Source organism: Crinia signifera, chromosome 2 (assembly GCF_055691185.1).
Source record: "Crinia signifera chromosome 2, ASM5569118v1, whole genome shotgun sequence".
NCBI classification, from domain to species: Eukaryota; Metazoa; Chordata; class Amphibia; order Anura; family Myobatrachidae; genus Crinia; species Crinia signifera.
This window is the reverse complement of record NC_139218.1, coordinates 224,295,365-224,309,636: the sequence shown is the minus strand read 5'-3', so window position 1 is coordinate 224,309,636 and position 14,272 is coordinate 224,295,365. Positions and strand designations below refer to the sequence as shown.

At 42.3% G+C, this 14,272-nt stretch overlaps 1 protein-coding gene across 18 annotated transcripts in view; it reads left to right on the top strand.

Annotated features, from left to right (window-relative positions):
- The window catches only part of TEX14 (testis expressed 14, intercellular bridge forming factor), a 165,425-nt gene that overhangs the window by 36,390 nt on the left and 114,763 nt on the right, over positions 1 to 14,272 (top strand). For 16 of the 18 annotated variants that reach the window (XM_083173882.1, XM_083173875.1, XM_083173877.1 and 13 more), the window contains exons 4-6: positions 1,382 to 1,547; positions 7,119 to 7,252; positions 11,895 to 11,976. In XM_083173882.1, the coding sequence (XP_083030008.1) occupies positions 1,382 to 1,547; positions 7,119 to 7,252; positions 11,895 to 11,976 (382 nt within the window). Of the gene's footprint in view, positions 1 to 1,361; positions 1,548 to 7,118; positions 7,253 to 11,894; positions 11,977 to 14,272 lie in introns of all 18 variants that reach the window. The other 2 variants (XM_083173888.1, XM_083173889.1) reach the window with 2 other exon arrangements.

The following is a 14,272-nucleotide window of genomic DNA, read 5'->3' as shown; positions in this document are numbered from 1 at the left end:
GAGAATCGCCAGTGCAGGTGTATATGCCCCATAAGTTGCAATGCAACTATGACACATGTGGAGAGTCTTGAATAGTTTAAACCACGCATGTCCAACCTGCGGCCCTCCAGCTGTTGTGAAACTACACATCCCAGCATGCCTTGCCATAGTTTTGCTATTAGGGAATGCTAAAACTATGGCAAGGCATGCTGGGATGCGTAGTTTCACAACAGCTGGAGGGCCGCAGGTTGGACATGCGTGGTTTAAACCGTCATCTGCTAGGATTTGGCACAAGTATTTCCAATGGTGTGAATTACACCGCTATAACCTACACGCTATAAGAATCTACCATCTCGCCAGCGTTGCTGGCTTTCATGAAAAAATGTTGGATTTGGGCTTGCCTTGTGCCTCCCTGAAAGTACTGGTATCGGCCCTATCTGTTCTCTTTCAGTGGCGTGTGGCAGCTTCTTCCACAATTCGCACTTTTATGCATAGAGTGTTGTATCTGTAACCTCCAGTTCTTCCTGCAGTACAGCCGTGCGACTTGCCCCTGGTTCTGTGCCAGCAACAGCATCCAGCTGTTGGAATTAGTCAATCTTCCATGGCTTACCTGGTAAACCTTTTTCCTGTTAGCCATTGCATCGGTCTGCAGAGTGTCTGACTTAGGGGCCTTGTCTTATGGTTCGCCTTTTCTGGTGTTCTATGATGATAGAGCGGTGTTACACACTAGGTTGGATTATCTGCCAAAAGTGGTGTCAGGTATTGGGTTTGATCTCCGTAGGTGTGTGCCAGCAGTGACTCACCACTGGTGCACACCTATCTGCAGGTCTGGGCAACGGGGAAGGCAGCAGCTGCTGAGGTGAGGGCGGGCAGCGGGTGGCAGCCAGTCAGCGACAGGGAGAGCAGGAGAAATAAAAATAAAAAACTGTCACAAGACTGGCCGGGTGAACCATGTTGAAATGTAATGGGAGTCAATTTGCATGTAGCCCACAAATACTGTCCAGCTTTTTCCATTTCAGTTTAGGCACATCCCTCAAATAAAAATGTACATTTTATTTCTGCCCCACCTGCAGTGCAGTTTTTGTTTATTGACCGCGCTCTGGTTGTAAGCTGCTCCAATTCTAAAAGTACTTGTGGGGTTTGGTGCTCGGAGCGCTAAAGATCAGTGCGTATGTATTATGACCAGGCCAGCAGGCAGCTCCTGTGTCACACAGGAGCTGCCTGCTGGCCTGGTCATAATACATGCGCACTTATCTTTAGTGCTCCGAGCACCAAACCCTACCTGCAGTGCAACTTGATTTGTCCAAGGTGCACAGTTAGTGGTGCTGATTCCACTTTTCCCACATAATGAGTAACCTACCCCGCAAATTTATAATCTTTAGTGTTTTGTACTATTTTCCAGCCGCTGTTTTGATTATAGCACCCCTGTTCATGCTGCAGCATTTTCCTGTAACCAGATGGTCATGAGCAAACTCATTGATGCAGGAGGGGACTTGAGGCTTCATGATCAGAAATGTAGAAGCCCACATGACTGGGCTCACATGGCCGGAAAGAATCAATGTTCTGAGGTAAGTATACTTACATTGGCAGCACCTATCTTTTGCAGCTTTTCGTAGCAATATTAATATGGACGTTTCGTGCCATAGCAAGCACTAATATCACATCACAGACTGGATAGGTCAGAATGGCAGAAACAGTCTTACAGCAACACTATAAAGGAAGCAAAGGCAAATCATGGGTGGGAATCCTAGAAATCCTGTGAGCAAAGAGAGTCCGAGTTACTGAAGAGGAAAAGGAGACAGGAACAGAACACTGGTGATATGAAAAGTTATTGGAAAAGGGTGACCTTCCATTGCCGAGGCATTTTAAGAGAGATTGTGTGCAGCCCTCCTCTGTCCAGTCCCCATCCTCTCTGCCTAGAGTAGTGCAGCATAGTAGGGTCTGAGCACTAGAGCACTCAGACCCTACTGCATGTGCACAGAAACAGATCTCCAGAAAAATGGCAGAGAAGCCATTTTCTTGGTGATCTATGCACCAGCAGCATTGTGGAGTCTGAGCACTACAGTGCTCAGACTCCACTGTGCATGTGCATATCTCCAGAAAAATGGCACGGTGGACATTTTTCAGCCGATTTCCACAGTGCTGCTGTCACTGGACTCTGGAGAGCAAGTATTTTAAAAATGGGCACCCATTATAAATCTGACACTGCTTCCATGTCTGAATGAGCTTATATACTATTATGATAGAAAAAAACAGAGAGTAAACTAGTATGTATACTGTATGTAGTGGATGGGTGGAGAACAGTATTGAGTTATCAGGGGGAGTGCTATGCTTTGATAAAAAAGGGAATATAAGCTGGGGGCACTAGTTAATAATCTGACTGCATGAAGAATAGGTACTTGTCAGAGGAGGAGCAGAGATGGTGGATAGACAACAACTAGGTGAACATGCATGAAGGTCGACATGGGGTTAGGTCGACACAAACATTAGGGTTTTTTCACCTTTTTTACCCGAATGTCGAAACAGTCGACATGGACACTAAAAAGCGTCCCTACTATTTTATTCTCCCACCATGCCCTAGTGGATGGTTGAGCATGAAATACCGCCTGTCGGCACATGTTGGTTAGAAAAACAGTGAAAAACCCCATGTCGACCTTTTGACTGTCAAACTTCCCCATGTTGACCTAATGCTTGTGTCGGCCTAATGACCCTGTCGACCTAACCCCATGTCGACCTTCACTCATGTCCACATTCATGCATGTCGACCTAATGCTTGTACACCTAGTGACTGTATCCCGGAGGAATGGAGTGTGGAGGGGTAGTGTGACAGGGAAAAGGTCCATAGTCATCAGGTCAACCACTATTGGTCAACAGGGCAAAGGTCGACACACCAAAAAGGTCGACATACACAAAAGGTGGACACAAGCAAAATGTCCACATGGAAAGAATTCAATGTGAAAAAAGGTCGACATTAATTTTTGTATTATCTTTTGTTGTGTTAATGTCGACATGGACACCTTATAAGTGTTCCGCTTCCCCTCGCTTCGGGCACGGTGCCTCGCTGCACTCAGCATACTATTATATTTCCCCTTCATGTCCACTGGGATGTTAAAGTATAAAGTCCTTTTCCATGTCAACTTTTGCTTGTGTCGACCTTTTGTCTATAACGAACAAATGCATTTCGACATTTTTGGTGTGTCGACCTTTGGCCAGAGGCTATGCAATGGGTAAGGAAAATGAGGTTAGTAGGTAGCAGCCTTAATAATCAATTGAAATGTGAGAAGAGTGAGAGCAGAGAGGATGAGATAACAATAGTCATAAGTGGTAAATGTCAATGTTCTGGAGCTGGAAACAGCAAGTCTGAGCAATGACCTGAATGTGGGGAAAGAAGAAGAGAGTGAAGACATGAGACAGCGACCTTAGGGGACAGATGGAAGGACCCCTCAATGGGGGATAAGTAAGTTCGGTCTCGGCCATGTTTAGCTTCAGGAAGTTGGCTCACATGCATTTGGAGGTATGTGAGAGGATGGAGTTAGAGTGAAGAGAAGGAGAGTTGTGTGTCATCAGCATATACATAGTATTGAAAGCAGAAAAAAGGCACACAATACTTTGCTCTGGACACAGAGGGGGAAATTTACCAAGGTAAAATTGTATTAAAAAAATTGTATTCGTACAGCAGAATATGATTTTTTTTATGCGTATTCGGTTTTTCAGGATTTACTATCCTGAAAATACGGTGATGTGTATTCATGGTGTATACATGGCGTATTCGTATTTTATAATACGAATGAATACGACATCGATAGAATACGCCTATTTTAACATTAAAACAACGTACTTTAGTCATTTACTAACAATTCGTATTTGTAAAAAATACGAATACGAATCGTAAACGCTTACGAATCGTAAAAAAATTGGCCAAAATAATACACCTTGATTGGAAAGTGTATTTCACATCTTAGAATTTTACACATGAGGAAGAAATCAGAAAATAACCCCCAGCTGATCAAAATCACAAATGTGTGACTTAAGCCGTGTACACACAGGGGCGATAGTGGCTGAAATTGCTGGGAATATGGTCGCTAGCGACCATATTGCCAGTGATGGGAGTGTGCCCCAGCGATAAATCGCCGGGTGCGTGCTCCCGTTTTCAGCCCCATTCTAATCGCTGGTCTCCTGCGACCAGCTGATTACCTCCGGCACCGGAGAAACTGAGCAATATATCTCCCCGTGTGTACGCACCTTAATAAAAGGCCACTAAGCACACATGCACACTTCTCAGCTTCAAACATGGCACAAGGTTTGCATTCACAGACCATTTCAGTGTGTGGGTTATGAGATACCTGGGCCAAGATTTAATGGAATGTGAAAAAAAATAGCATTTTCCGAAATCGCACCACATCGCACATTTTTAAATTGCATTCCCCCCCCCCCCCCCGCTAATTTGCATATTTAATGAGGTGTGAATTTGTGGCAAAAGAGTGCGATATGGTGCGTTTTTAGTCATGAAAATGTGCAAATTTGAGGACATGTGGGATTTTGTGTAAAAAAAGGTTATAAAGAAAATGGCGTGGGGTCCCCCTTGCTGAGCATAACCAGCCCCAGGCTCATTGAGCTGGACCTGGTTCCAAACATACAGGGGACAAAAAGTGTAGGGGTTCCCTGTATTTTGGGAACCATGCCCGGCCCTGGGGCTGGTTTTAAAAATTTTTAAAAACCAGGCCCGGCTCTCTGGTTTTTTAAAATTATTTATTTATTTTTACATTTTTTTTACACTGCAGCCTGCACGGATCTGACTGATCCATGCAGGCTAAAACCAATATGAATTTGTATTTAAAAAATACGAATTTGTATTTAAAATACAAATTCGTATCAGAAAAAATACGAGTCAATACGCCATCGTATAATACAAATCAGTCAAATTCGACTGATTAGTAAATTATCCTCCGGAATACAAATGAAAATACAACTACACCAGTCGTATTCATTCGTATTAAGAATACGAATACGATTTGTATGATTGCAATCACTTTTGTTGAACTAAATAATTGAGGAGAATGATGTTTCGGGATTGGCAGGATCCGGGATTTCGACCCAAAATGTCTGTTATTTCAATCCCAGAATTGGAGTTTCTCCAGATAAGTGCTGCATACCCACCCGGCTGCCGGCCACACCCATGCTTGGCTCCTGGCCACAGCCGGGCAGGCAAGGTAAATGTGAGGCGGCTGGGGCATTTTTTTTTTTTATACGGAAGCCAATCCTGGGAATCAGAATTCTGTGATTGAAAAAGTGCCTCAGAATTGGCTTTCCTAGTTTAAACACAGGTAACTGCATACATAAGTCCAGGAGAACAGCATTTTATGGAAGGGTTCATGGAGGGTAAGTGACTGTGGTTAGCGTAGCATATTCTTATCAGGTGTATCTCCATTTTTATAGCTTGCTTGAGGGATGACTTAATGTTATGTTATTCATTAAAAATAATTACATATAATTGAGGTATAGCTAGTGTTTCATTGGTCCCAGATAAACATGATCATTTAGATTTACAATTTGTTAGCACAATACAGAATAGAAATACAATATACTGTAGTGTATATTAACATGTCAGTGCTTTGCTAAACAGTCTCTTGCATTAATACAAGCCTACCACAGGTAGCCTGTGGTGTGCCAGCCATAGGCACTTGGAGATGATGTCATCAGCGTTTAGCCGCAGTGTTCTCCTAGAGATAGTCTCCCACACTGAAATGCTGCAAACCAATCATGCACAGTTGTTCGGGACAGAACTACCTCCCCAAAAGCAGCTTGCAGTCAGTTAAAAGTCTGCTGCTGTTACTCTTGTAGTACTATTGTGGCTCTCCAGTGGCCTCTGTTTCGCTCAGTAATGAGTTCATGAAGGAAGTAAACATGCTGACTGCTTTATTGTACAATGGTGTATATACAGTTTATATGTATATGGTTCTGTGCCTTCACATTTGACAAGAACTTTAGTCAGAGATACAGTCAGATTGTGTTTACTTTATCCATGCAAAGCACTTCCGGAAACTTATTGCACACCCCTCGTATGTGTGTTGCAGTCATAAGAGCGCATTTCTGGATAAATGCATTGCCTGCATTTTAATTTGGGTATGATAGTAAATCAGGTAGGTACTTGTTTCCTAGCACGGCACCCATCGGGGTTGATCGCATGCCTTAAGTTAAGGTACTTAAGGCATGCAATCGACGCAATGGACCCGATTTTCTGTCAATTACCAGCTTTATTTGCCGGTAAAGACTTGATCGCGTCCATCGCGGCCCATTATAATGACGCGATCAACGCGATTTTCCCATAGAGAACAATGTTAAATTAGTTTTAAAGTTAAAATCGCGTTGATCGCATTGGGCGCATGCCATTATAATGGCATCCGATGCGATCAACCCGATTTTACATAGGGAAAAATGGGAAAAGGGCCAATATGGCCAATTTCTCATTGTTTATGCCCCCTCATGGGTATTAAGTATGGTTAATGGCCCCCCATTGTTAACGCCCCCCACTATTGACGCCAACCCGAAGCGTGGCGAGCGCAGCGAGGGGCGGCGGCACGCATCCTCCGACCTTTTCATACCCCCACTATCCACGTCGGCGTGGAGTTGATTTTATATAGTGTGGCGAGCGCAGCGAGCCACCGAGCCCGAAGCATGGTGAGGGCACGCGTATACCTGTGAAGTAATGCGCGTCCCCTCACGGGGCTCGCTGCGCTCGCCACGCTTCGGGCTCGGTGGCTCGCTGCGCTCGCCACACTATATAAAATCAACTCCACGCCGACGTGGATAGTGGGGGTATGAAAAGGTCGGAGGACACGTGCTGCCGCCCATCGCGGCCTCGGTGCGCTCGCCACGCTTCGGGTTGCCGTCAATAGTGGGGTGGCATTAACAATGGAGGGCCATTTCACCCATCAGGGGGGGTTTGCTATCTAAATGGGGGGTTTTGGGGCTTTTTACATTAAAATCAATGTAAAATTGGGGTCTCAGGGAACATTTTACATTGATTCCAATGTAAAAATAGGCGCGATTTTTGCGGCCCCGATCAATTAAAATCGGTGGCGATGTTACTCTCACAAACATAACATAAAATACTTCATATTCTTGTCTTTTAATTGCAGATGCTTAATTTCATTGATCGCTGTTCTGCACATACGCAGGCTCTAATCCACTGTTACCCTTTGAAGCCTATGAGGATTGCCTCATCACAGGAACTTGTTTTTACTCCATCATTAATTGATCTCCTTTCACCCAGGTATGCGCCTGCTGGAATTTCACTGTTGAATCGGAAAGTCTATTTATATAGCGATATAGCACTCTTTTTCCCAAAGGACTCAAGGTGCTTTACAGACATGAAAAAATAGCACATGTTGCAAAGGGAAAAAGGGAAAACCTACAGAGTGGGCATAATGCATGATTGGGAGCAGTCATTTTGGATAATAAATTCCACAGGTTATTTATTCCACCCACAAAAGGTACCAGATGAGACAGGCAGTGTGTGGTCACACCTAGAAGAGATGACATAGAATGGGGTCCTTGCGGCGACCTAATGCTAGGAGTAGGGTCCCAACATAACCATCAGATCCAGGTATATTTCATCCCATCCTCAAGTGTACAAGATGAGGCAGTCATGTTGGGCGCACTAATAAGGTTACACTGTGGGAGATAAGCCATACAAGGACCCAAGGCATATATGGAACAGCTGATGTGTGTAGCATGATATTCCCTTTATGAATAGATCAACATGTAGTACATCCTGCCCATGGAGGAACTACTGGAGGCAGCCATTTGGGTCTCACTGATAGGTTGCTGCTGGCAGGTAGAGTACAGTAGAGATATAGCATTCAGTGGGTGGTTACATGAAGAATATATAAGAAAAGAGCAGAACAGAGTGGCATAAAAGGCAGTGTTGATGCAATGGTGAGGGCAGTATAAAAAATTATTCCAGTAATATAAAAGTCAAAGTCACCAAATTATAACAATGGCAGCTGATGTGGGAATGGAGAGGTTTAAACTTGTTAAAATTGAAATAAAATACAATAACTTGCAGAAGACCATGGAGGAAGATGTAGGTCCATAGTCATTTGGATCCCACCACTACACCTCAGTATCCTGCGCTCCCAGCTGCAGCTGGTGCTGTCTTCATCTCCCTGCTGTGTGGGAAACTTGGCCGCCCAATGTCTGGGTGTGTGATAGAAGTGGATGGCAGGATGGTGAGCCATGTTGGGCCAAGGGCCATTTTCCTCCTGTTGCACCAGCGACCAGCAATTTCTAGTCAATATGAGGTACCGGGGGGCATATGGCACCCTGACCCCCGGCCCAGCCCGCCACTGATTATTAATGAAACTCATTAGTGTTTTTATTAACTGTAACTGTTAAGTTATACTGTAACTTTTTCAAGAATTGGAGATCCATGTGTACATTACTCTGGAACCACTTGCGGCACCTTAAAATTAAAATAAAATAATAATATTATCACAGTCACCTCTAGTTCTATAAAACTAATTAATCAAACAACACAGCTGCATTAGCTAGGTCCTATTTGGTTCATTGTCAGAATGTAAATGAAAATAGTGACACAGATTTTCAGGGATATATTTGCAATCACAGTATTCATTTTCCTTGTATCTGTAGTACATGATGCCCTGTTAATTTATGCTTATCCTTGCTTTTATAACTGTGCTACCTGCATCTGTTCTGCATGGCTAGATTGCACACTACCTCATATATTTATCATTTTCATTTAATTTCATTCATTCATTCATAGAACCCTTTTTTATATTACCAGATTTTAAAAATTATGTTAGGCTGCTATGATCCCTCATTGCCTCTGATGAAATCCTACTGAAAACAGCTCAACAGTGCTTATAGTGCGGCTCTACAAGTCTGAGCAAAGTAGCACCTCTTATCATCTTTATATATGTCTAGTGTCCTTTAGTCTCCGAAACACTGACATCTATTGGCAGCGAGTGAAACAGCATCTCTTTCTCTCTCACACATGCACAAACACAGAGGCATACAAAAAAGAAAAAGGGTTTGTAACTACGCTATTTGAGGAAAGGATATACACACAGCAAATTGAGTTTAAACAATTTTTAATTTAATAAAGATAAAAATAAATTCATATATTTAGGGGTATTCAATGCTCTGGCGAGCGCAAGGTAGCGAATCCTGTTTTGGATTCGCTGTGCGCTCGCCAGGAAATATCGCTGCTCTTTAATTCGTGAGCCTCCCCCAGCCCACACTATTCAATGCGTCAGGGGCTCGCTGCCCCTGACGTCGAATGTAAGCGAATATGTCTAGTGGCGAATCCCCGTGTTGCCCCCCCCCCCCGCACAGCCCGCAGCAGCAGTCCTCCGTCTCCGGCAGCCCCAGCGCTGACATCACCGTGCTGTGGCTGCCGGAGCTAAAGGCCTGCTGCTGCGTCCCTGTTCTGAGGCTGTGCGGGGGCTCCCTGCGACATCGGTGAGCCCCCCGCTGGAGAATCTCAGCAGCAGGGGGGGAAAGTGCCATGGCGGAGGGGGCGGGCGAATGTGGCATGGCGGAGGGCGGGAGAGCACTACAGTACGCACAGCTCCCCCGCCTCTGCTCACTGAAAGCAGCAGTGGCTGCTCTCTGCAAAAGATTCGGGCTGCTGCTGCTGGTCCTTGTCCCCCGCATATCTCTCCCCCCTCCCGTCCCGTCCCCTCACCTCCCTCCCCTCACCTCACCCCCAGGGCTGCAGGGTGCTGCTGGGGTCGGAGCCGCTGCACTCACTGGTCCCGATCATCGGGATCAGTGTGCAGTGAATATATGAATATTAATGAGCGTCTCCGGCTCCCGGCCCCCTGCTGGCGAATGTGTAAAAAAAAAAAAAAAAAATATTGTTTAAAAAAAAAATATATATATTAAAAATATATTCATGTGCTGCACGTATATGAATAAAAATAGCATGCCCCTTCATAGGAAAAATATTCTGATTTTTGAACACAAAAAAAAAAATTAAAAACGCTTTAATTTAAAAGATCACATTACAGTTCACCTAAAAAAGCTGCCGAATGCTAAACGGAGAATCATGGCGAAAATCAGTGGAGAAAGCAGTTCTCCATTTGAGCATTGAATACACTGTCGGCGAATTCCACTAAAAACCCCATTGAAAATCACAGGCGAATTGTGGAGAATAATTTACGGCGAATCGGCAGACATTCGCTGTTCATTTGTGGCGAATTGCCTCCATTGAATAGGGAGAATTGTTTTTTCTAACAGAAAATTCGCCGTAAACCCAGCGAATTGCCAGATTCACTGAAAAAAAACGGCGAATCTGAGGCATTGAATACTGGCCATTAAATCATCATAATTCATGTATACATATTCATAAAATACCATTTAAATGCCACTGATGGTTGACAATTGGTGCAAATCTCATGAAAAACCTCCACTTTAGTTGTGGGCAATTGTTAAGATGCGGCACCCCACTAATCCTTTTAGGTGGATCTTAATGTTATTGAGCTCCACGGACAGTCATGATAAGGGGAGAGAAACAGTCAATGTCACTCACATATCTGGGATAATTCCCACTCCTCCAAGCTGTAGTTGAGGCAGTCCCCGTGAGATGATTATGCTGTCCTCTGATCTTCTTTTGAGTGTCCCCAGTAGATGGTATTGTCCGTTTTTGGAGTTCCAAGTTTGGGGTATGGTTACCCAATTTGTAATCCGCAATGGACAAGGAAATGGGGGTGCAGAACGCTGACGCGTTTCGCTGGGGGACTCCCATCTTTTCAAAGACTTTTGAAAAAGCTGGGAGTCCCCCAATTAAATTATATGCTTTTTTACTGCATTGTTTTTTAATTGTTTTGGAATTTTTTTTATTTTTTTATTGTCTGGCCAGACAGTGGACAATCAGAACTGTTTTCCATATGTCTCAGTGTCCTCGAAATTTTTGACACAATATCAACAGTTACTAACAAAAATCTGGATACAAATCACCTCATGGAGGCTGCCTATCAATGGAATTATTAGTTTTTTTCTTTTTAGTAATTAATGTGTAAAAAAACTTTTATATTTGTTGTTTAAAATATCAGGTGTCACTGGCCAGTGCAATATTTGTGTATAATAAATCTTTTACAATAATTTCTTTTTCACATACATTGTTTCCAGCGCGTGTATATATATTTCTTTTTCTAGGTAATTTATCACACTTCATTTTCTAAAACCTTACTATTATCATTTATATATTGCGCATCTCCCTTCCAATTATCCAGACTAGTGAGCATTGTCTCTCTCCCAGAGCCCAGTGCATACTTATACATGTTCTTGCCTCCCTCTATAAGCACTAAACTTTTCCCACTCTTCCCCTTTCACTTTTGTTCTACTTTGCTCTCTCCCACTCTCTATCTTCTATTATCTTCCTCCTTTCTTGTTGTTACATAATAAACATTATGGTTAACTTTAAAAAAAATAACAATTACACATTAAATCAGACTGTTATATGTATACTTTTTTATTCTTAGATATCTTTATATCTTCTTATCCGTTGGACAAGCATTCATCTTCCTATGTTACATACAGTGAACTTTCTACTTGTCACATATTCAATTGATTTCTGAAAAACATCTTCATTCATTGCTTTCTCACTGGATCACTATAACACAGATATTCTTCAGTATGTTGGACTTCTGCATTCAAACTCCATCAATCAAACTAAACCTAGATATGATTGCCGTTTTTACTACAGTTGTAACCATTTCCTATTACCATACCTTTATTTGTATGTTAATTTGTCATGTTCACCAATTGTCCATGTATATCATTTAATCTCAATAAAAATGTACGATTATAAAAAAAAAAGAAATATTTACTTTATTGCTCCATATTGTACATCACTGAAGATAATAAATATGTTTTGTGTGTTCATTTAGAAAGGCTGAAAAACCAAACAAGCAACGCCGTAATCATGAGAGGGCTTCAGAAAATAAACTGTGCAACTTTGGATATGGACAGGTATGTTTTTAAATGAACTCTGACACATATTAAAGTGAAATATAAAAGGTCACAGATTGGTTCCTTATATGTGGAATGAGTTGTTACATTATGCATATCTCAGAAGTCTCTTTCAACTTTCAAAATGTGACCACAATAAGACTAATTTAAAAAATTAATCTAATAAACAATATACACTAAACATCGGCACTCACCTTTGCTAGTTTTGGGGTGCCCTCTGTTTAAACAATGTGGTCACAAGCCTTAGATTAATTTTTTAAATTAGTCTTATTGTGGTCACATTTTCTCATGCACCCTGTATTAACCTATAGTGCATAGCTTATGTTAACCAGTTCCCTAGATGATTAGTGACAGGTGTGTTGGTAACTGCTCACCTATAAAAGCATAGTCTGCTGTGAGCTTTAGACCAGATAGCATGCCTGGAATCAAACATTGATGCGAAAGCTATGTGTATTGTAGCCATTTTGAGCAATAGTGTTAGGACCTGCAGAAAAAGGGGGTCCCGTGAAGGGGGCTGCGGGCTTAAATGCATTGATCAATTCATGAACCAAATCTCCACTATTTATTATGTTAATTTGGTGTGTGCAAAGCCCCTACAATGTCTGTTTAAACAATGTGGTCACAAGCCATAGGGCACCCCAAAACTAGGAAAGGTGAGTGCCGATGTTTTGTGTATATATATATATATATATATATATATATATATACGTACACTGCCACGTCGGACAGTCACAGCCGCACTTCGGTATCAAAGAAGAATAGATAGTAGACTCAGCTATACTGTTTTATATATATAAAACTCGGCCACCAGGGCCATCTCCTCAGGATGGTGACATATTGTGATGTATTGTGATGTATTGCACCCTATACCTATAAAGAGTTTTTTCCTTCAAGCCATGGAGTGCTGCTGTATATGTTCTTCCATGAACCGGTGCCTGTACATATTTCACTGAAGGCACCCCGGGAGTTGTGTTATTATCCAGACTGCCAAACTATACAAGGCTCTATATATAAATATATATTTTATATATATATATATATATATATATATATATATATATATATAGAACAGTGTAATAAAGGTAAAGCAGGTGGACCAAGTTTAGAAAAGAATGCAGCACTCCAGCTCCCAGCTTAAGCCTGAGGACGACACCCTGTTGTTGAAACGTTGCTGAGCTGACACTTGTTCACTAAAAGATTTAGGGGGGTATTCAATCTAGGATCATGGCTGTCGATCCCTGCCGACAGCCGTGATCCTGGCCCATTTGCGGTCAGCCCGACAGCTGAACGACAGGCGGGATTCAATGTCCCGCCTGCTGATCGTCGCAAAGGGGGCGTGGCCGCGAAAACGGCCGTGGATTGTCGATCTGCGGCCGGGATCGCGACAATCCAGGGCCGCTATCGGCAGAACGGGCCCGACGGCTTCTAAAGTCGGGCCCGTTCTGCTGTGATCCCGCTTCAATGCTGTCGCTAAAGACAGCATTGAATAGGGAGCCGCCGCTATTTCCCCTGTCGGAAATAGCGGCGACACATTGAATACCCCCCTTATTATTAGAGTGCTGCATTATTTTCTTTCATATATATATATATATATATATATATCTATATATATATATATATATAGATATATATATATATATATATATATATAGATATATGCAAGCAAGGGGTCTGGCACTCAGGCTGTCAAAATTCAGCTGCTTAGGTGCGCTTCTATCTCCCAAGGAGAAGTACAGTATAGTACGAACAAGCAGAAGTCACTCTAAGAATTATTTCAGAACTGCACGGCGGCAGTCAATGCAAAAAACGTGAAGACACTGGTATAGTGCAAAGCTTTGCACTATACCAGTGTCTTCACGTTTTTTGCATTGACTGCCGCCGTGCAGTTCTGAAATAATTCTTAGAGTGACTTCTGCTTGTTCGTAATATATAGATATATATATATGTATATATATATATATATATATATATATATATATATATATATATATATATATATATATTCAGAAAAAACAGGGTGGTACTAGCGCTAAAAGTTTCCCTATTTGGGTTATGTCAGTAGTTCTGTACGATACTAGTATTTAGAATAAATTCTGAAACAATGAGCACAGTTCCTTTTTTTAGAGTTGCAGCTCCTCTCCTGGTGGTTTCTGTGCAAGGAAACCTCTCGGTGTGGATCTAGAAAAAAGTGAGATATGCTCTTTCTAGTGCAGTAAATTTATAATTTTAGCAGTGAACCCCTTCACTATAAGTGATATAACACACCAATAAATGCAGGTGTACCATTGACAGTGGT